At 41.3% G+C, this 22,629-nt stretch overlaps 1 protein-coding gene across 1 annotated transcript; it reads right to left on the bottom strand.

Moving 5' to 3' along the window:
- Window positions 1-889: 889 nt before the first annotated feature.
- On the bottom strand, window positions 890-16,448 carry rsph3 (radial spoke head 3). The gene is made up of 8 exons (XM_055221676.1): window positions 16,286-16,448; window positions 5,514-5,595; window positions 5,014-5,155; window positions 3,522-3,667; window positions 2,942-3,145; window positions 2,144-2,306; window positions 1,699-1,785; window positions 890-942 (listed from the first exon to the last, which is right to left on the bottom strand). Exons 1-8 carry the CDS (start codon window positions 16,387-16,389, stop codon window positions 890-892), a joined length of 981 nt encoding a protein of 326 aa, XP_055077651.1. The 5' UTR covers window positions 16,390-16,448.
- Window positions 16,449-22,629: the final 6,181 nt, after the last annotated feature.

Here is a 22,629-nt window from a genome sequence, read left to right on the forward strand (position 1 = left end):
CATCTGTGTAAAGTATTGTGTGTATTCTGGATGCCAGGAAAATTATTTATGTTTTGTCAGGGAAAAACCTGCATTTTTGTCAACGCCGTCAGTCATCAGTTCTGTCAGATTTCATGTCTAACAGAGTTGGCCGGTTGAAAACTCCACCTGTAGGCTCTTAATGTGGTACTAAAATATTATTTGTGAAGTTAGAAATGGGTTTAATTATCGTTTCATTGTTTAAATTGCACATAATATACTTAACATAGTATAAATAACATCATCACGTTAAATATTTAAATTAGTTCAATCATTTTGGCTGACAGAGTTTAATTCTTTACTAACTTAAAGTAAAGAATTAAATGTTTATTTTCTTGTTAATAGTCAATAGACAGATACACAATAGTCAGTTGTCACTTATACCATGAGTCTGCTACAATCAAGGAAGCTTGACAAGGTCTTCAAAGGGTCTACTGTAAAGTAAAATATGTAAAATCATAAAAAGTGTCAAGACACAATGCACATATTAGCAATAACTACCCAAAAAGGATTGTCTGAAAACTCAAGAAAAACCCCCCAAACTGCTCATTTCCAGTAGCCTGTGATCTATTTAAGTGTGAAAACTGTTGTCTAATAATTGCTACTTTATGACTTTAATATTAATTGAGAGGGATTTGTTTAACACAAAGCTCAGATTATAGTCTAATTTGAGTAACAGAGCTTCAGACAGAGCAGTGCTACAAGTCAGCATCACACCCCTAGGGAATGTCATCATCTGCACAGTGGCAATAGGCCTGTTACATCATCTTGATGGTTAATTATAAAAAAAAAAAAAAATTAAGTAGTCAAACATTTCAAGTTAAACAACTTTTTTATTTTATTTACACACTCATTCTTTGCCCAGGTGCCTCTAAAGGTCTGTCCCTTCAGGAAGTCGCTTCAGTGCCACCTCTTTTATTATATCTGAAAAATAAATAGACAGAAAGAGATTATCAGATTTTTTTTGTATTGTTGATGTAATAATAGGCCAATTTGTGATTTTCTGCTCTTTGAAAGTATGTTGGTCTGGTCTGGTGTTGGTAAATGATCACATTCACTACATGCATGTCAGGAAAAGATCAATATAAAGATCTTTTTTTTAGTTCTATCAGGTATTAACTGTTAACACATAACATGTTTAGATCACCAGCTTACCTTTTATTGTTTTGAAAATGCTATATTTACTGAAAACAACATATTGACATGTTTTATGATGCTGAATCTCCCCTCCCTTTGCTCCCCGTGTTAAATCACTCCCTCTTCAGAGCACCATCACAACACAATCAGCGTGCATCCCTCTAATGAAACTACTGCACATCACATCAGGTTTGTCAAGTTGCTACACTTTTGTATCATGTTTTTTTGTTTTTTTTTAGATATTTATGGAGAATTGTCATGTGTGAACATGGATGACATAGGCTTGTGGGCTGAGCATTGCATAGAATCTTACATCTAACTGTAAGGATCTTTCCTGGGTCACTACAATACTCAAACATCAGATCAGTGTTCAGATCAGTGCCCCATTTTGAGTCACAGGATATATTCCATTGTGTTAGATGTGTATCAACTTTATATTTCAATGGGACTGTTTGGTTTTGTATAATTAAAACTTAATTCTCTGCTTCTGAGGTTAATCATTTTGCAGAGCCCTGACCTTTAATAGTTTTTTGATTTCCTTACCATCCAACACAGATCTGGCTGCATATCTCTTATCCAACACTGAGTGAATCTCATTCATCAACCATGGCATGAAATTGGTTTCAACATCTGTAAAACAAAATAAAAGTACATGCATTCTCTTCTTGTTATATACGAATACTATTTTGATCTCATACCATTCAAATAACTTTCAATTCAGATTTCTATGGTAGAAATAACATTTCTAAAACACATAAAACCCATGCATACCCTTTTAGATGGTCTTTACTAAACCCAGTGATCAATATGAACATTTCTGGTCCAGTGATTTTCAACAAAAAAGTGAGAGTGACTAACTTGGCAAATGCATTTTTGCTTTCCAATCAATAGAAAGGTGTTAATTGGTAATACTGTATTTAAAATGTCCATCCTTATATTAGCAAGTTTCCAGTCATTAGTGTGTCTGTATGTGTATTGAGCCACACACCTGTTTGCACTGTATCGACAAAGAAACCGTGGCATCGCAAAGACGTGAAGATGGATGGGACCAGGTTGGCCAGGTGCTGCTGTGTGTACGCCCGAGCCGCAATCTTCTGCGCTATTTCCTTTTCTTTCTTCAAGACTTCCTTCTGCTGAGCAATTCTCCGCTCCTAAAATAAAAACAAATCATTAAGAGCAGTGCTGTAGGTAGGCCTCTCACGATAAATACTATATCGACTATATCAAAATAATTTTTGGGCGTCAATATTTACCATGGGTACTTTTGCTTTGTACAAGAAAGAAACTTTCTGGTATTTTTCTGTTCTATGATTAGATATGAGCTGAAGAGGGTTGAATCATTGGGGTTCTTCAGAAACATCTTGAAGGCTGGACAGTATAATAACTAATAGAGCGTACTTCACCTTAGTAACCTTAGTAACCAAATGTGATTTTTACAGTGTGCTTCACACATTTCTCTTACGACGTCCTGAATGGACACTGGACACTGAGAGCTGATATTTATCACACTGTAGGAACTAATATCTACACTCAATTCATGGGGACCTACCTCCCTCATGCAGAATAAATCTGGTTCCAATGACATAAATGACATAAATCCTTTATTATTAGACAACAACATGGTAAAGTTAAGATATAAGTTAAAATAGGTTAAGGTTAGTATTTGGGTTAAGGTTAGGCAAGTAGTGAGGTTAGGATCACTCTCCAGGAAATGAATGTAAGTTATTGTAATGTCCCCAAAAAGAATGGAAATCCAACATGTGTGTGTGTGTTTGTGTGTGAAGACCTTCTCCTCCATGTGCCTCCTCTCCTGTTCCTGTAGTCTCTGGACTTCACACAGTTGTGCGTTCCGTCTCTCCTCAAATGCTCTCTGCTGAGCTCGCAGACAGGCCAGCTCCTCCTCCTCCATCACCTCTAACAGAGACTGCTCTATCACTTTCCCCACCAACACCTCCAAGAGGCCCTGCACCTCCCGGTCAAAGTCAAACAGCTGTGGACCCAACACAAAGAGAGTTTTGTCAGTGAGGTCTGACTCATAGGGATTCATGAGGACAGACATGTTCATGATGAGATGCACACACAGCTTAAGGTTGAGGAATTTTTAATCCCCTGCACATAGACTGTTCCCTGCTCCAGGTTGCGGAGCATGGGAGACAGAGCCTTATGTGTCCAGGAACCTACACTTTGGAGCACACTCCCTCCACACATACAAACTCTTTAAACTACTGATAAATTCAAGGTTAGGGTTAGAGTTAGGCTTAGATTATTCTGCTTTAGACTTATTGTATCATTGTGGAGTCTATTTAAATGAAAGAGTATCTCCAACAACAAAATCTCAATGCTGAGTGATTTGAGTGTGAAATGACCTCTCCATCCTGTATCTGAGTTTCCGCGTCCACACCAGACTTGGCTGGGACAAACAGAGGAGTGTTCGGTCTGTCCAGGAAAGCCTCTGTCTGACACTGCGCATCACTCTCCATCACTATGTTACTCAGCTCCTCCAGGTACAGCTCTGAAAGCAACAACAAAGCAGAGCAGATATCTGTACAAACCAAGATAATCCAACAGATGAGTTTAGAGCCTGCAGCATGGGACAGATTAATTTCCAATCACTTCACTTCCAATGTTGATTTGGACACAGTCTTTGACCCACAGATAGAAAGAGTAAATGTAAGCAATCACCTCCAGTCTCTCTCTCTAAAACCTTCAAATCAGGCTAGAAATCCAGGGATAATAATGGACTCAGACTTGAACTTTAATAGCCACATTAAATCAATAGCTGCAGCTTTTTACCATCTAAAACATTGCAAAAATAAAAGGTATACTGTCAAAACCAGACTTGAAGGAATTTATCCATGCATTTGTCTCCAGTAGTAGTACAAGCACCTAGGTCCTGTGCTCAGGTCTCTGCACGGCTCCTGTGGCTCAGAGAACAGACTGTCCGTGGCCTAACACCAAAGTGCATCTCTGACATGTTAGAGCCACATGAACCATCTCACACTCTGAGGACATCAGGGACAGGCCTCCTGCTTGTGCCCAGAGTCGGGACTAAACATGAGGAATCAGGGTTTCAGTTTTATGCAGCTAAAACCTGGAACAGTCTGAAGATGTGAGACAGGCCTCTACTTTGACAATGCAGGCTCAAAAGAGTTTTGTTTAGCTGTGCATTTTGACTGAAAGGTTTTTATTCTGCACTCTTCTCTTTTAATGTTAATTTTATAATGATTATTTATGTTTTGATTTTGAAATATTGTTTTGTAACAAGACTTTGGGAACAATCAGTTGAAATGATTCCATATCAATGTTGCCTGCAGCTAAGTCTGAACGTTACGGGACATAGGTAACAGGTTCATATAATAACTACATCATTACACAAAATTGTCCTTTGTTTATAATCCACCTGCTTCTTCTGTGTTTTTGTTTCTGCATGATCTTCACTTCAGCCATGCCTCTTCCCTTCCAGTGCTGCTAATAGGTCAGTTATGTATTGGTTTAACATGGTTTAAGTATCCTTTTGTTATTATTTTCCCTTTATTTACATTTGTAATTGCATTTAAGTCCATATTGAGTTCTGCTGTTGCTCTGTTGTAGTAATTTCTCCATTTATTACTATTCACTATTATTATTGAAATTATTGTGAACCAGATTAAATAGAGAATGTCAACATAAAGTGATTTGTTTTCATTGTTGTATCAAAATTGGTAGGAAGTTTGTTCCTTAGTGTCATCATGAAGTTTGGTGTCACAGTGTTGAATTTCAAACTGATGATGTGTTAAACAGGTCTCCACATCTTCATTGTAATGGTAAAGTGCAAAGAGCAGTGTTTCTGCTCTTTGCTCTTCTGATTCTGATTCTTACCAGTCTGGACCTCTATGTGCTGTCGGCCCTGCAGAGCCTCTGGAGTTTTCACTCGGACTTGCTCACGAGCTCTTCTCCGGGCAACAGCTTTCCTCCTCTGCTCCTGCTGCCTCTGCATCTCTGCCAACTCGGCTTGAGTGGTCTGAGAACAGCACATAACTTCATTTGACTTTCCTCATCATGTACAAGCAAGATATTTATGCTATTTTAAAGAGGGGGTGTTTTACTTCTATGCCATATTGGACAGACTCATACTGTTTATCAAAAGGATGGCTCAAACTCAAACATGCATGGATGACATTTACAGCAATTCAGGTATGTTTTTGATGAGGCAACACCTTTATAACACACCTTCTTTAATATGCAGAGTAGAGGTGGGAATATATCCAAAACAATGAATGACAGTTATTGTTTTGATAACACCCAAAATTAGAACATCACATAGACTACAGTTATAGTTGAAGGCTATTTTAAAAAGAACAAGATGTGTGTGCACTCACAGTGGGTAGAATGCGCTGGGCATAGGTATTTCCTCTGACCACGCGGCGGTCGTACATGATATTTCCATAGTGGCTTTGAGTCCTGCAGTGAAAAAACTGTTACTTTGGAATTTTCCACAGAAACGTAGATCGGCCTGTCTAGCAATTACAAAAATGCCTTGAAAAACATGTATTGTTACAGTGAGTGGGCTTGCCGCTTCACAGATCTGACCTGTAACTTGGTCACATTTTTCTATAGCACTTTTCTACCTTCAAGGCACTCAAAGCGCTTTACAACAAGGAACCACTCACCCATTCACACACACATTCATACACCAGTGTACACAGACACTGAGGGCAAGGTGGGTTAAGTGTCTTGCCCAAGGACACAACGACAGCATCATCTGTGTGAGCTAGAATCGCACCGCCAACCTATGGATCAGTGGATCCGACCGCTCAACCAATGATGTTCTTTTTATGTCGAGAGCGGGATCTGAACCGCTGAGCTACCAACTGAGCTACGGTCGCTACTTGACAACATGGCTTGTTTCTGTGGAGATGGTGTTAAATGCTGTAACATTCCAGGCAAAGCAATACGATTTCCATGAAAACAAGCAGGTGGCTGACAATCCACAAGAAAAATCTGGCCTCTATATGACACCACTGTTCCCTCCAAACTGCGCGCGTGCGCAAATGCGCACTGCTGACACGGTCTCCGCGCTCAACGTCATTGACAGACGTCCTCATGTCCCGCTCCCAGTGTTTTAGCCGATGTGACCGATGTGGAGTGAAGACTCGCTAATAATTCTAAGTGCTGTTTAACCCCTTAACGCTCCGACGGCCCGCCCTCGGGCAAAGATCCGCGCGTAAAACAGATGTTTGTCCGAGCGGGACTCGATCCACCAACCTCTGTCACAGAATGACTGTCACACTGTCACAGGCACGGTGTGGTTTTAGTTTCCAGTGTGTGTGTGTTCACTGTTTGCAGTGTGTGGTTTGTAAATATATTTATTTTGACCCATACCACTTGTTTTGAATATATTTTATATACAAATACACATTATATATTGTATTTCTATATGATATGTAAATGTACAGTAATAGAGCAGCTGGGTGTGCAGATACAGATTCCTCTCAGTGTGTATTGGTCATTGAAACTGTCACTAGTTTAATCAAATGATCGTGTCATATATTGAAAAAGAGTTACCGGACTGTCTCCCAGACACAGTAGGACAATCTCACTCAGTCACAGCAAAAGCTTCACACAATGGCTTTTACTCATAATACAAGTCAGAGCTTTATCATAAAAATGTTAAGTGTGTTTTCAACATTGGAGTTTACAGTTGGCTTGGTTTGGTTGGAAGCTCATGTTTTGCCATAGTTAAAATTAAATATTTATACTTCCAATAGCATTAACATACTACACCACGGTACAAGTAACAGTGCTTGGAATTGAGTAAAAAAGGATCACATATATTTGTATGAATGGACACTACAGTGCTGCTGTTTAACAACATTACAATCCAGCTCAGCTAGACACAGGGGAAGTAACAAACAGCTGGAGGCCTCCCCCTCCCCTTCAGGAACATATATTGTGTTATAACTCTGTCCTACACTAAATTCACGTAGGATGGAGGGTGTGTGGACACTTCTTAGCTCCATGGGCAGAGTGCAGGTTATCGAGGGCTGAGCCAAACTTAACGTGGTTTTTGCACTGCCCAATGACTGGATATACATTCAAGTCTGCCGCTTCTCCAAAAAGTAACACTTAAAGCCAGTTAGTGTGCAAGCTTGCCTCTTCCTCCTCTGTAGCCTCCATGTAAAGCAAATCCTCTTGTAGATTTGGAACTAACAGAAAAACATCCATGATGAAATTTCAAAATGCATTATCCTAATTAATTTTAAATTCTTTTGACCCGATATTATTATTATTGCATAGTAATTTTACATATCTATGGACAGTCAGAGTCCGCCTGGTCAGTGAGCATTGGGTAATAGCTAAGGATTTGCTTTGCCGTGGCCTGCAGGTCCTCCTTGGTTGGGTGGCAACTTGAATATACCCCATGCTCATTGACCAGCCGGACTCTGACTCTCCGTGGGTACGTATAATTACTATACAGTACTACTACTATCATGTCAAATTAATTTACAATGAATTAGAATGATGCATATTGGACATTTAAATGCATATTTTGAAATGTCATTATGAATGGTTTTCTTTTATTCCCAAATCTACAAGAGGGTTTGCTTTGCCATGGCCTGCAGGTGCTCCTTGGTTGGGTAGCACAGGGAGTCAGTCCCACCTGCAGCCCTCACTGTAAACACCATGCTCACTACAGTATTTCTGTTGAGCCTGCAGTTTAGCTCCTTTGAAAGCCTACAGTCCTTTTCTCATCCTGTACATTTTAACTCAAGGTACTCTTTCCTAACATGCCCTAACTCACTGTCAGGGTAAACCACATGTTGAGGACTTGGGAGCTGAACTATCTTGATGGGGCTGGTTTTAACCCCATGAGAATAACCCTCAGGTGTCTCACATGTTTCTGTTGCCTGTACAGACAAAACATTACCATGAGAATATGGTATTTGGACAAACCAAAACTTTAATTCACGCTTAGCAAATCTTATCACTGGGTGAAGAAAATTTTCAGGACCAGGGAAAAAGTATTTCAGGGTTTTTCTTGATGGAGAAAGTCTGCATCAATGTTTGCGGCTGAGGAATACACTCACCTAAAGGATTATTAGGAACACCTGTTCAATTTCTCCTTAATGCAATTATCTAATCAACCAATCACATGGCAGTTGCTTCAATGCATTTAGGGGTGTGGTCCTGGTCAAGACAATCTCCTGAACTACAAATTGAATGTCAGAATGGGAAAGAAAGGTGATTTAAGCAATTTTGAGCGTGGCATGGTTGTTGGTGCCAGATGGGCCGGTCTGAGTATTTCACAATCTGCTCAGTTACTGGGATTTTCACGCACAACCATTTCTAGGGTTCACAAAGAATGGTGTGAAAAGGGAAAAACATCCAGTATGCGGCAGTCCTGTGGGCAAAAATGCCTTGTTGATGCTAGAGGTCAGAGGAGAATGAACCGAGTGATTCAAGCTGATAGAAGAGCTACGTTGACTGAAATAACCACTCGTTACAACCGAGGAATGCAGCAAAGCATTTGTGAAGCCACAACACGTACAAACTTGAGGCGGATGGGCTACAACAGCAGAAGACCCCACCGGGTACCACTCATCTCCACTACAAATAGGAAAAAGAGGCTACAATTTGCACGAGCTCACCAAAATTGGACAGTTGAAGACTGGAAAAATGTTGCCTGGTCTGATGATTCTCGATTTCTGCTGAGACATTCAAATGGCAGAGTCAGAATTTGGCGTAAACAGAATGAGAACATGGATCCATCATGCCTTGTTACCACTGTGCAGGATGGTGGTGGTGGTGTAATGGTGTGGGGGATGTTTTCTTGGCACACTTTAGGTCCCTTAGTGCCAATTGGGCATCGTTTAAATGCCATGCTACCTGAACATTGTTTCTGACCATGTCCATCCCTTCATGACCACCATGTACCCATCCTCTATATCTAACCTAAAAATACCATTGTCCTTAGTAACATTCAGATTATTACATAGTATTAAGTTAACAGGCAATAAACAGACCTTCTTTGCATACAGTACAATCTTGGGAAACTGTCCAGTCTCTGCAAAGCACTGAATGACTTCTCTGATGGCTACTTCCAGCAGGATAATGCACCATGTCATAAAGCTCGAATCATTTCAAATTGGTTTCTTGAACATGACAATGAGTTCACTGTACTACAATGGCCCCCACAGTCACCAGGTCTCAACCCGATAGAGCATCTTTGGGATGTGGTGGAACGGGAGCTTCGTGCCCTGGATGTGCGTCCCACAAATCTCCAACAACTGCAAGATGCTATCCTATCAATATGGGCCAACATTTCTAAAGAATGAATCAGCACCTTGTTGAATCAATGCCACATAGAATTAAGGCAGTTCTGAAGGCGAAAGGGGGTCAAACACCGTATTAGTATGGTGTTCCTAATAATCCTTCAGGTGAGTGTATATGTCACAGTTCTGCCTGTTTTCATGTTCATCCCCAGTCCAGTTCCGTTTCCCAGGCTGTTCCGGTCCTTCCTTTGCTACCTCCCTGTTTTTCCCTGCACCTGCCGTTCATTTCCTAATCAGTCCAGGGTAGCCTATATACAGTATACTCCCTCTGTTCACTCAGTCCTTGCTAGATGGTTGATCAGTCAAGAAAGACACTCAAGAGCTGCAAATACTCGCCGTTTTCATTTCTGCAATTCTGAATCTGCATTAATCCCTGTTTGAAGGCCCTGTTTCTAAGTTTATTTTCCCAGCCTGTTTCCCATATTGAATCCTCAAAGTGAAAGAGATTTTAGTTGATATTAAATAAGATAATCATTCCTCACTTGTTTGAAGGACATGTTCTGTTGTATTTACTGAGACTAAGAAGTTTGACTGTATTCTTTGTGTTGCATTTGAGTCCAGTTACCTGCATGATAATATATACAAGTGATAGTGTTGACAAATTAGGTGAATACATAGTTATAGTAGTAGCTTGTACAGTCAAACAGACATCAGAGAAGCAAGTCAAAGTATTTTTTTAAATCTTCACAGTTGGATTTATCACAATGGGGGAAAGTTTACTTAGTTACTTAAAATTTCACCACACCGTCTAGCTTGTCCATGTTACTGGACACAAAACAAATAAAAATTAGATTAATGGTTTAATTGAAGAAAATTGTTTCATTTGTGATTTTGCTTAGTTTTGTACCCTTTTCCTTCTCTGGTAAAAATGGCAGTGTCCTCCACCGTATGACACACTCTGCAGCCTAGAGCCGAGTAAATATGAATTGGTTCATAGTTGAATAGAACAATTACAGGATGTGTGTGTGTTGAGCCTCATTAAAACATGGATACTGTGGTTACTTGAGCATCTGTGCGGTGTGAACATACCATTGTATTGCAATATTGCAGTTACCGTGACATAAACTGTAAAGTTTGTAATAAATACACACACTAAATTCACACACGTTTTAAATCACTTCATAGATTATTAGAGTTTTTTGTTGTAGGTTGTTTTATTGTGATTTTTGTAAAATTGTTCACATTAAATGCACCAATTCCAAGACTTCTCAATGCAAAACTGTTTCACCAACCAACCACATCAGAAATGCGATTGTTTGGTAAATGCATTTAAAAGCATTAAAACTGGTGATCAATGTTTGATTTGTTTCATCGCATGTAAGTCTTTAGGTCTTACCAAAAGACTTACATGCCACCCTACCCCTCTAAGTTGCAACAGTTTGTAGTTTTAGATTTAACAGTGAACTTACAAGGCAAAGTACATTAACAGTAGTATCTGTGGTAGCTGCATTAGCAGTTATGACAGTAAGAGCAGCTTACTATTATAAACTGCTCTTACTAGTCGTGGTGAGTGTAATTTGAGCTAATTTGAAGAGCTCTGTCTCTGTTTGGTTGCAGACAGTGTTTTAAGCTGCAATCGTTTTGCCTATGGCCTTGAAAAAAGGCCTGACACCTTTCTGAGGTGTACACAGCTTCTTCTTCAGCTTATCCAAGATGACTCTGTCCGCTGCTCCATCCTGGAGGCGATCCATGAAGGCTTCTCTGGGGTAGTACTTCCTAATCTTCTTAGACACTTTGTCAGGCCACCTTTCTGATATAATCCTCATTCGGTTTGATAAAAAAGGGGCCACCTTGGAGCTCTTCCAATAACTGAGCAGTTATACGGTTGGCGATGGTTGGAATGTGTAAAGAGGAGCAGGTGGATACCTGCTCCTCTTTACACAGCTTAACGAGCAGTCTGGTGGTCAAGTTCAAGAAGTTCTGTCTGTCCCAGCTGTAGTTCTTATGTACCATGCCAGTACCTGAGACCAGACGCTCTTTAGCCACCTGGACGATGATACGTGTCAAGGAGGCTTCTACAAAATAAGTACAGATTTGTTTCTTTGAGTACTTCTTTTTCAGTTCCTTGATCACCTGCCTGGCTACTTTCAGAGCACTGTCAACAGATGGCACCACAGCAATGTGCCATCCCTTCAGTGCAGCAGCCAGGTCTGCTGCTAAGCACTTACGCTTGATTTTGAAGTACTTCTCATCCAGGTCGTACTTTTCATACACCTTGTTGTATTTCTCAACCCTCTCTACTATAGTGTGCGCCATAATCGTGAAGAGCTCCAGGTTCCATAAGCATTCCCCACTTTCTTCATCATTGCTGTCTTCACTCTGCTCATTGTCACTGCAGCTGGACGGTATCTTATTTATCACCGTTTTGGCCTGTCGGACTGAGGAAAGGTCACATGCCTTCTCATTATAAACCGGTGCTGGTGTGGTCGGCTTATTAACTGAGCAATGTAGGGGGGCGGTCTTCTTCATAGAAGCAGGAGGCATCACTGAGGCTTGTGACTTTGGACATTCTGTATTTGTGACAGGAGCTTCTCTAACTCTCATAAAACATCTTTGAGGTTTATCTGTGTTGAGGTTGAGAACAGAGGCTTCTTGAGACTCAACAGAGACTGGTGTGGTCAGCATATGAACCTGTTCTGGTGTCTTTGCTGCACAATATGGGGGGGTGGTCTTCTCCGTAGAAACAGGGGGTGTCAGTGAGACAGGGGCTGGTGACTTTGGACGGACAGGGGACTTCCTGGGTACGGGGGCTCGTGGACAAATATGGGGCATGGTTGGGACCGGTGCTGGTGTGGTCGGCTTATTAACTGAGCAATGTAGGGGGGCGGTCTTCTTCATAGAAGCAGGAGGCATCACTGAGGCTTGTGACTTTGGACATTCTGTATTTGTGACAGGAGCTTCTCTAACTCTCATAAAACAGCTTTGAGGTTTATCTGTGTTGAGGTTGAGAACAGAGACTTCTTGAGACTCAACAGAGACTGGTGTGGTCAGCATATGAACCTGTTCTGGTGTCTTTGCTGCACAATATGGGGGGGTGGTCTTCTCCGTAGAAACAGGGGGTGTCAGTGAGACAGGGGCTGGTGACTTTGGACGGACAGGGGACTTCCTGGGTACGGGGGCTCGTGGACAAATACTGGGCATAGTTGGGACAGGGGCTGGTGTCTTTGGACAGACAGGGGACTTCCTTGAGACGGGGACTCGTGGACAAATACGGGGCCTAGTTGGGACAGGGGCTGGAGTCGGCTGCATTAAGGTAGCTGGTATTATCTTTTTGACAGGGGCTGTCTTGGGCTTGCTTACAGACATTAGTTGGTGGATATTTCTATAAGCAAGGTCGATTTCCCCTCCGGACAGTTTTTGTGCTTCCTTTTGCAGCCACTCGTCTATCATAACTAAAACCTCAAGGATCTCATCTTTTACTTGCTGGAATATTTGTGCCTTGTTGTTAGATTTCAAGTGGAACTCTATGATGTTCGCCAGATGATTTATAAAGTTGTCAACTCTATAGACAGTCTGATCAGACTGTGATATGAGGCGACCATAGAAGCACTCGATGATGATTGGCACTAGTACATCCCTCAGTAAACAATCCAGCGCCTCCATCAGTACAACCATAATGTGTTCAGGGTGATTCTTGGAGAGAAAAGTCAGCTTGGTCAACAGGGCAAGCACTCCCTGTTTGGCCATTCTATAGAGGAAAAACTCCCTTATGGAGTTACGTACCCGCTCAACGTGTTTGCTCTCTGTTACCTGCAGTTCTCCAGCAAAATATTCTCTGTAAATTTTCTCGATCTTCTTGGCCGCTTCCTTTGTGTCATCGACCAAGCTTACCGCGATGTGGCATTTCAGAGTTAGGTTTAAACTTGGGCAGTCTTTAAGGACAAACAGTTGCTTATCATTCCTGTCTAGAATGTCAGCTATCAACTGAATCGTCGTCTTGGATTGAGCTGCAGAGTCAGAGGGTGGAAATACAGTCATATTGTGTGTTTCTTCATATGTCACTCTTTCCACCACCTTCTTAATGAGATTTCTGCTTTTGCAAGCTCCAGGGTGGGAATTGTCTGTTAAGACACGCAGTGCTGGCTTATGGTACTCAGCTGGTTTGGGAACAACAGGTTTGGGTTTAGTTATGACTGGAGGTTTAGAAACGTCGACTTGAGGTTTGACTCTAGTTTGGTTTTTCAGTTCTATTTTCTTTTCCTCCGTCAGATAGTCTGGATTCAAGTGCTGTGTCGTGGATGTTAATGTCTGGTCACTTATATTTCTAAGACGCTGTCTCACTTGGACTTGAGGTTTGACTCTAGTTTGTTTTTTCAGTTCTATTTTCTTTTCCTCCGTCAGATATTCTGGATTCAAGTGCTGTGTCGTGGATGTTAATGTCTGGTCACTTATAACAACAGGTTTGGGTTTAGTTATGACTGGAGGTTTAGAAACGTCGACTTGAGGTTTGACTCTAGTTTGTTTTTTCAGTTCTATTTTCTTTTCCTCCGTCAGATATTCTGGATTCAAGTGCTGTGTCGTGGATGTTAATGTCTGGTCACTTATAACAACAGGTTTGGGTTTAGTTATGACTGGAGGTTTAGAAACGTCGACTTGAGGTTTGACTCTAGTTTGTTTTTTCAGTTCTATTTTCTTTTCCTCCGTCAGATAGTCTGGATTCAGGTGTTGTGTCGTGGCCACCTGGGCAGGTTCGGGTGTCCACCATGCGGGGTGAACTGGCATTGTGGACTCTTGTGTAGGTTGTAAAATGTAAAAATGTTAAGTTGAAATATTCTCTCTCACTGCTTTAGAAGCTTTCTGTTATGTGTCACCCCGTTTGGTTCAAATGTGGATAGATGGCACCGAGTGGTCCTTTACACACTTCTGTCCAGAATTTCAAGTGCTTTGATTCAAAGGGCTTTGTGGATACGAAGGTATCCATGGTAACCACACGTTACCATGGATACGAAGGAATCCATGGTAACCACACAATATTCTAGGATCACATTCTATGGTGGAATTTGTTGTTTTAATGTCAGATTGCATCATTTGATATGTAACAGAATAAAATCTTGTTTAAACTCCAGTTAAGGGCTTTGTGGTTACCATGGGTACGCTGAAGTTTAGTTCAGATGTAAGTGAAAAAAGAAGGAACAACATCATAATGATCTAGAATCACTATAGTTCAACATTTACTGTTTTAATGTCATAATTTAATATGTTACAGAATAAAGTCTAAAGTGCATATACGACAGGTTAGACCCGGCTATTCTTTAAACTCCAGGTAAATAAAATCTAGATTTTCCTAATTTGACAATTTTGGTTTCTAATTTTACTTCCTGGTTGGACACTAGCATAGAAATCACAGCAACGTGACATGGCCAACGCAGAGTGAAAACTCGCTAATGATTCTAAGTGTTTAACCCCTTAACGCTCTGACGGCCCGCCCTCGGGCAAAGATCCGCGCCTAATTGCGTAACTTTATGCACTGTTTTGCAGCAGTTTTGCGTTTTAAACATGACATGACGAAATGGACAAAACAAAGGAAGTACGCGACCGAGGACACTGTGGATGTTTGTACAAGTTCAACTAGAGGTATCTTGGACCCGGAGCAGTTTGTGGAACCGAGTGAAGATCTCATGATGGACTCAGGAGCAGAGGACCTTATGTTTTGATGGATTGGATGCTGTTCCTGATTGGTAAGCGTGGTTTATTCTGCTATTAACTTAATTGTGGGTCAAATGTGTATTATTTGTAATTATTAGCATTAGCTAATGCCAATCTGCACCACCGCCACCAATCCTTCACTCACACACCACTTGGGTGAAGTGTCTTGCCTAAGGACACAATGACAGAAATTGATCCGAGCGGGACTCGATCCTCCAACCTCTGTCACAGAATGACTGTCACACTGTCACATGTACAGTGTATTTTTAGTTTCCAGTGTGTGTTTGTTCACTGTTTGCAGTGTGTGGTTTGTAAATATATTTATTTTGACCCATACCACTTGTTTTGAATATATTTTATATACAAATACACATTATATATTGTATTTTTATATGATATGTAAATGTACAGTAATAGAGCAGCTGGGTGTGCAGATACAGATTCCTCTCAGTGTGTATTGGTCATTGAAACTGTCACTAGTTTAATCAAATGATCGTGTCATATATTGAAAAAGAGTTACCGGACTGTCTCCCAGACACAGTAGGACAATCTCACTCAGTCACAGCAAAAGCTTCACACAATGGCTTTTACTCATAATACAAGTCAGAGCTTTATCATAAAAATGTTAAGTGTGTTTTCAACATTGGAGTTTAACTATGGCAAAACATGAGCTTCCAACCAAACCAAGCCAACTGTAAAATTAAATATTTATACTTCCAATAGCATTAACATACTACACAGGTCATGAGCAAGATTTTTGTCATTTTCATTGTATAAGTGGCTAAAGCACTTAATTAAAAGTCTTATAACACAAATGTAAATGCGGTAATTTGATTCTTTTAATAAACCATTTAACTTGGATGGATGTGATGCAGCATGACCACAGTGCGCATGTCTGATGTCGCTCACAGTGGCCCATGGGACACTCAGGGAGTTTGTGTGTTTGCTCAGACTCGTGAGAAATTAGAGGGAACATTGTATGACACACAGTGCATCTTTATGTTTACTGAAGGAAACAGCATGTAAACAAAATGCTGAAATTACTTTTTATAGCTCTTATAAAATAGTATTTGAGATTTGGTAAAGAGACGATTATGTAGCCTATTTGAAGAAGTGACCATAGTCCGCTGCAGGGGCTCTGTGGATCCCCTCCTCTGTGGTCCTGTACTCACTGCTCTGAGGGCTCCTCTCTGTAGCGGGCTCGCCTCTCCACAGCTCTGGGACGGCTGGAGAAGGTGTAAGTCTCGCTCGTCTCTCTCTGGGAAACAAATGCCATGTTTTACTCCTACAAGTGCCTGTTGATCAGTTGTGCGCGCTGTCCTGAGTGTGTGATGGCAATGGAGAAGTCTCACGTTGTTGTGGCAACAGTAACCAAGCGCACGTGCACCAGGAAGAGGCTCAATACTGCCCCACCACGATGTTATAGGGATTTGATTTTTAAGCTAACTGCTTATTCCAAAACATGAGAGGGCGGTATTGTTAAAATTCAAGCTAGGCTATCAATTTATTTATGATGCTAAATTACTACAGCTAGCTAGCATATCGGTGTGAACATGTATTAAACAGGCCTAAAGATCAAATATTATTAGAGTATTCTGTTATATTAAGGTCAAATTAAGCCCATGTAAGATGCCTAGCCTTTACATGAGATTTAGCAGTTCAAAAAAAAAAAATAAAAAAAATCCATAGTCTTGATGCTCCGCTTATTTGTAGCTGTACATTGCCCTCTAGTGGTGACACGCGGGACTAACACCGTAAATCAGTGGAAATGACTTGGTTGTTCACAGTCAGGACTCAGGATGGACCTTTAGACACGGCCGGTCCTAGCTTTCAGGGGGCCCTAAGCATAATGTGTCTCTGGGCCCCTGAGCATTGGAATTACCTGGGCTCAGCTATTTGTGACTCGCATTTGACAACATTATGACCTTGCTCTCATCACCTTGTCCAGTTGTGTTTCGATTTATATCACCAAAAGACTGAAATATTTTAATCTAACTTGTAAAACAAATGCAGATATTTTGCTACTATATATAAAAAAACAAATGTAATCTTTATAGAGAGCTATTAAGGCTGCTGTAAACACCCGAGCACTGTTTCTAGTATAATTTTACATATTATATTAATTTCAATACAAATTTATGAGCTCTTGAGGGCCTTCTGGTGGCCCTCAGCAGCGGTTTAGTCTGCTTATAGGCTGGTCCTGCCTTTAGCCTACTCTTCAGTCCAGTTAAAATGTAGATCTAGTAGAATATGTAAGTCTACCACAAATGCGTTATATTCTTATCGGCCTATATCGTCTAACAATATAAACTGAAAGTGTTTGTGTACCATTATGTACCATTCATCATGCCATTGTAGCATGTGGCCTTCTTGAAGCTATTTAGGTTAGTTCATTTAGAAACAGTGACTCAGTGGTTAGATCAAATGGCAGTGTCCTCCACCGTATGACACACTCTGCAGCCTAGAGCCGAGTAAATATGAATTGGTTCATAGTTGAATAGAACAATTACAGGATGTGTGTGTGTTGAGCCTCATTAAAACATGGATACTGTGGTTACTTGAGCATCTGTGCGGTGTGAACATACCATTGTATTGCAATATTGCAGTTACCGTGACATAAACTGTAAAGTTTGTAATAAATACACACACTAAGTTCACACACGTTTTAAATCACTTCATAGATTATTAGAGTTTTTTGTTGTAGGTTGTTTTATTGTGATTTTTGTAAAATTGTTCACATTAAATGCACCAATTCCAAGACTTCTCAATGCAAAACTGTTTCACCAACCAACCACATCAGAAATGCGATTGTTTGGTAAATGCATTTAAAAGCATTAAAACTGGTGATCAATGTTTGATTTGTTTCATCGCATGTAAGTCTTTAGGTCTTACCAAAAGACTTACATGCCACCCTACCCCTCTAAGTTGCAACAGTTTGTAGTTTTAGATTTAACAGTGAATTTACAAGGCAAAGTACATTAACAGTAGTATCTGTGGTAGCTGCATTAGCAGTTATGACAGTAAGAGCAGCTTACTATTATAAACTGCTCTTACTAGTCGTGGTGAGTCTAATTTGAGCTAATTTGAAGAGCTCTGTCTCTGTTTGGTTGCAGACAGTGTTTTAAGCTGCAATCGTTTTGCCTATGGCCTTGAAAAAAGGCCTGACACCTTTCTGAGGTGTACACAGCTTCTTCTTCAGCTTATCCAAGATGACTCTGTCCGCTGCTCCATCCTGGAGGCGATCCATGAAGGCTTCTCTGGGGTAGTACTTCCTAATCTTCTTAGACACTTTGTCGGCCACCTTTCTGATATAATCCTCATTCGGTTTGATAAAAAAGGGGCCACCTTGGAGCTCTTCCAATAACTGAGCAGTTATACGGTTGGCGATGGTTGGAATGTGTAAAGAGGAGCAGGTGGATACCTGCTCCTCTTTACACAGCTTAACGAGCAGTCTGGTGGTCAAGTTCAAGAAGTTCTGTCTGTCCCAGCTGTAGTTCTTATGTACCATGCCAGTACCTGAGACCAGACGCTCTTTAGCCACCTGGACGATGATACGTGTCAAGGAGGCTTCTACAAAATAAGTACAGATTTGTTTCTTTGAGTACTTCTTTTTCAGTTCCTTGATCACCTGCCTGGCTACTTTCAGAGCACTGTCAACAGATGGCACCACAGCAATGTGCCATCCCTTCAGTGCAGCAGCCAGGTCTGCTGCTAAGCACTTACGCTTGATTTTGAAGTACTTCTCATCCAGGTCGTACTTTTCATACACCTTGTTGTATTTCTCAACCCTCTCTACTATAGTGTGCGCCATAATCGTGAAGAGCTCCAGGTTCCATAAGCATTCCCCACTTTCTTCATCATTGCTGTCTTCACTCTGCTCATTGTCACTGCAGCTGGACGGTATCTTATTTATCACCGTTTTGGCCTGTCGGACTGAGGAAAGGTCACATGCCTTCTCATTATAAACCGGTGCTGGTGTGGTCGGCTTATTAACTGAGCAATGTAGGGGGGCGGTCTTCTTCATAGAAGCAGGAGGCATCACCGAGGCTTGTGACTTTGGACATTCTGTATTTGTGACAGGAGCTTCTCTAACTCTCATAAAACATCTTTGAGGTTTATCTGTGTTGAGGTTGAGAACAGAGACTTCTTGAGACTCAACAGAGACTGGTGTGGTCAGCATATGAACCTGTTCTGGTGTCTTTGCTGCACAATATGGGGGGGTGGTCTTCTCCGTAGAAACAGGGGGTGTCAGTGAGACAGGGGCTGGTGACTTTGGACGGACAGGGGACTTCCTGGGTACGGGGGCTCGTGGACAAATATGGGGCATGGTTGGGACCGGTGCTGGTGTGGTCGGCTTATTAACTGAGCAATGTAGGGGGGCGGTCTTCTTCATAGAAGCAGGAGGCATCACTGAGGCTTGTGACTTTGGACATTCTGTATTTGTGACAGGAGCTTCTCTAACTCTCATAAAACAGCTTTGAGGTTTATCTGTGTTGAGGTTGAGAACAGAGACTTCTTGAGACTCAACAGAGACTGGTGTGGTCAGCATATGAACCTGTTCTGGTGTCTTTGCTGCACAATATGGGGGGGTGGTCTTCTCCGTAGAAACAGGGGGTGTCAGTGAGACAGGGGCTGGTGACTTTGGACGGACAGGGGACTTCCTGGGTACGGGGGCTCGTGGACAAATACTGGGCATAGTTGGGACAGGGGCTGGTGTCTTTGGACAGACAGGGGACTTCCTTGAGACGGGGACTCGTGGACAAATACGGGGCCTAGTTGGGACAGGGGCTGGAGTCGGCTGCATTAAGGTAGCTGGTATTATCTTTTTGACAGGGGCTGTCTTGGGCTTGCTTACAGACATTAGTTGGTGGATATTTCTATAAGCAAGGTCGATTTCCCCTCCGGACAGTTTTTGTGCTTCCTTTTGCAGCCACTCGTCTATCATAACTAAAACCTCAAGGATCTCATCTTTTACTTGCTGGAATATTTGTGCCTTGTTGTTAGATTTCAAGTGGAACTCTATGATGTTCGCCAGATGATTTATAAAGTTGTCAACTCTATAGACAGTCTGATCAGACTGTGATATGAGGCGACCATAGAAGCACTCGATGATGATTGGCACTAGTACATCCCTCAGTAAACAATCCAGCGCCTCCATCAGTACAACCATAATGTGTTCAGGGTGATTCTTGGAGAGAAAAGTCAGCTTGGTCAACAGGGCAAGCACTCCCTGTTTGGCCATTCTATAGAGGAAAAACTCCCTTATGGAGTTACGTACCCGCTCAACGTGTTTGCTCTCTGTTACCTGCAGTTCTCCAGCAAAATATTCTCTGTAAATTTTCTCGATCTTCTTGGCCGCTTCCTTTGTGTCATCGACCAAGCTTACCGCGATGTGGCATTTCAGAGTTAGGTTTAAACTTGGGCAGTCTTTAAGGACAAACAGTTGCTTATCATTCCTGTCTAGAATGTCAGCTATCAACTGAATCGTCGTCTTGGATTGAGCTGCAGAGTCAGAGGGTGGAAATACAGTCATATTGTGTGTTTCTTCATATGTCACTCTTTCCACCACCTTCTTAATGAGATTTCTGCTTTTGCAAGCTCCAGGGTGGGAATTGTCTGTTAAGACACGCAGTGCTGGCTTATGGTACTCAGCTGGTTTGGGAACAACAGGTTTGGGTTTAGTTATGACTGGAGGTTTAGAAACGTCGACTTGAGGTTTGACTCTAGTTTGGTTTTTCAGTTCTATTTTCTTTTCCTCCGTCAGATAGTCTGGATTCAAGTGCTGTGTCGTGGATGTTAATGTCTGGTCACTTATATTTCTAAGACGCTGTCTCACTTGGACTTGAGGTTTGACTCTAGTTTGTTTTTTCAGTTCTATTTTCTTTTCCTCCGTCAGATATTCTGGATTCAAGTGCTGTGTCGTGGATGTTAATGTCTGGTCACTTATAACAACAGGTTTGGGTTTAGTTATGACTGGAGGTTTAGAAACGTCGACTTGAGGTTTGACTCTAGTTTGTTTTTTCAGTTCTATTTTCTTTTCCTCCGTCAGATAGTCTGGATTCAGGTGCTGTGTCGTGGCCACCTGGGCAGGTTCGGGTGTCCACCATGCGGGGTGAACTGGCATTGTGGACTCTTGTGTAGGTTGTAAATGTAAAATGTTAAGTTGAAATATTCTCTCTCACTGCTTTAGAAGCTTTCTGTTATGTGTCACCCCCGTTTGGTTCAAATGTGGATAGATGGCACCGAGTGGTCCTTTACACACTTCTGTCCAGAATTTCAAGTGCTTTGATTCAAAGGGCTTTGTGGATACGAAGGTATCCATGGTAACCACACGTTACCATGGATACGAAGGAATCCATGGTAACCACACAATATTCTAGGATCACATTCTATGGTGGAATTTGTTGTTTTAATGTCAGATTGCATCATTTGATATGTAACAGAATAAAATCTTGTTTAAACTCCAGTTAAGGGCTTTGTGGTTACCATGGGTACGCTGAAGTTTAGTTCAGATGTAAGTGAAAAAAGAAGGAACAACATCATAATGATCTAGAATCACTATAGTTCAACATTTACTGTTTTAATGTCATAATTTAATATGTTACAGAATAAAGTCTAAAGTGCATATACGACAGGTTAGACCCGGCTATTCTTTAAACTCCAGGTAAATAAAATCTAGATTTTCCTAATTTGACAATTTTGGTTTCTAATTTTACTTCCTGGTTGGACACTAGCATAGAAATCACAGCAACGTGACATGGCCAACGCAGAGTGAAAACTCGCTAATGATTCTAAGTGTTTAACCCCTTAACGCTCTGACGGCCCGCCCTCGGGCAAAGATCCGCGCCTAATTGCGTAACTTTATGCACTGTTTTGCAGCAGTTTTGCGTTTTAAACATGACATGACGAAATGGACAAAACAAAGGAAGTACGCGACCGAGGACACTGTGGATGTTTGTACAAGTTCAACTAGAGGTATCTTGGACCCGGAGCAGTTTGTGGAACCGAGTGAAGATCTCATGATGGACTCAGGAGCAGAGGGACCTTATGTTTTGATGGATTGGATGCTGTTCCTGATTGGTAAGCGTGGTTTATTCTGCTATTAACTTAATTGTGGGTCAAATGTGTATTATTTGTAATTATTAGCATTAGCTAATGCCAATCTGCACCACCGCCACCAATCCTTCACTCACACACCACTTGGGTGAAGTGTCTTGCCTAAGGACACAATGACAGAAATTGATCCGAGCGGGACTCGATCCTCCAACCTCTGTCACAGAATGACTGTCACACTGTCACATGTACAGTGTATTTTTAGTTTCCAGTGTGTGTTTGTTCACTGTTTGCAGTGTGTGGTTTGTAAATATATTTATTTTGACCCATACCACTTGTTTTGAATATATTTTATATACAAATACACATTATATATTGTATTTTTATATGATATGTAAATGTACAGTAATAGAGCAGCTGGGTGTGCAGATACAGATTCCTCTCAGTGTGTATTGGTCATTGA

This window comes from Periophthalmus magnuspinnatus, chromosome 1 (genome assembly GCF_009829125.3).
Source record: "Periophthalmus magnuspinnatus isolate fPerMag1 chromosome 1, fPerMag1.2.pri, whole genome shotgun sequence".
In the NCBI taxonomy this organism is placed as follows: Eukaryota; Metazoa; Chordata; class Actinopteri; order Gobiiformes; family Gobiidae; genus Periophthalmus; species Periophthalmus magnuspinnatus.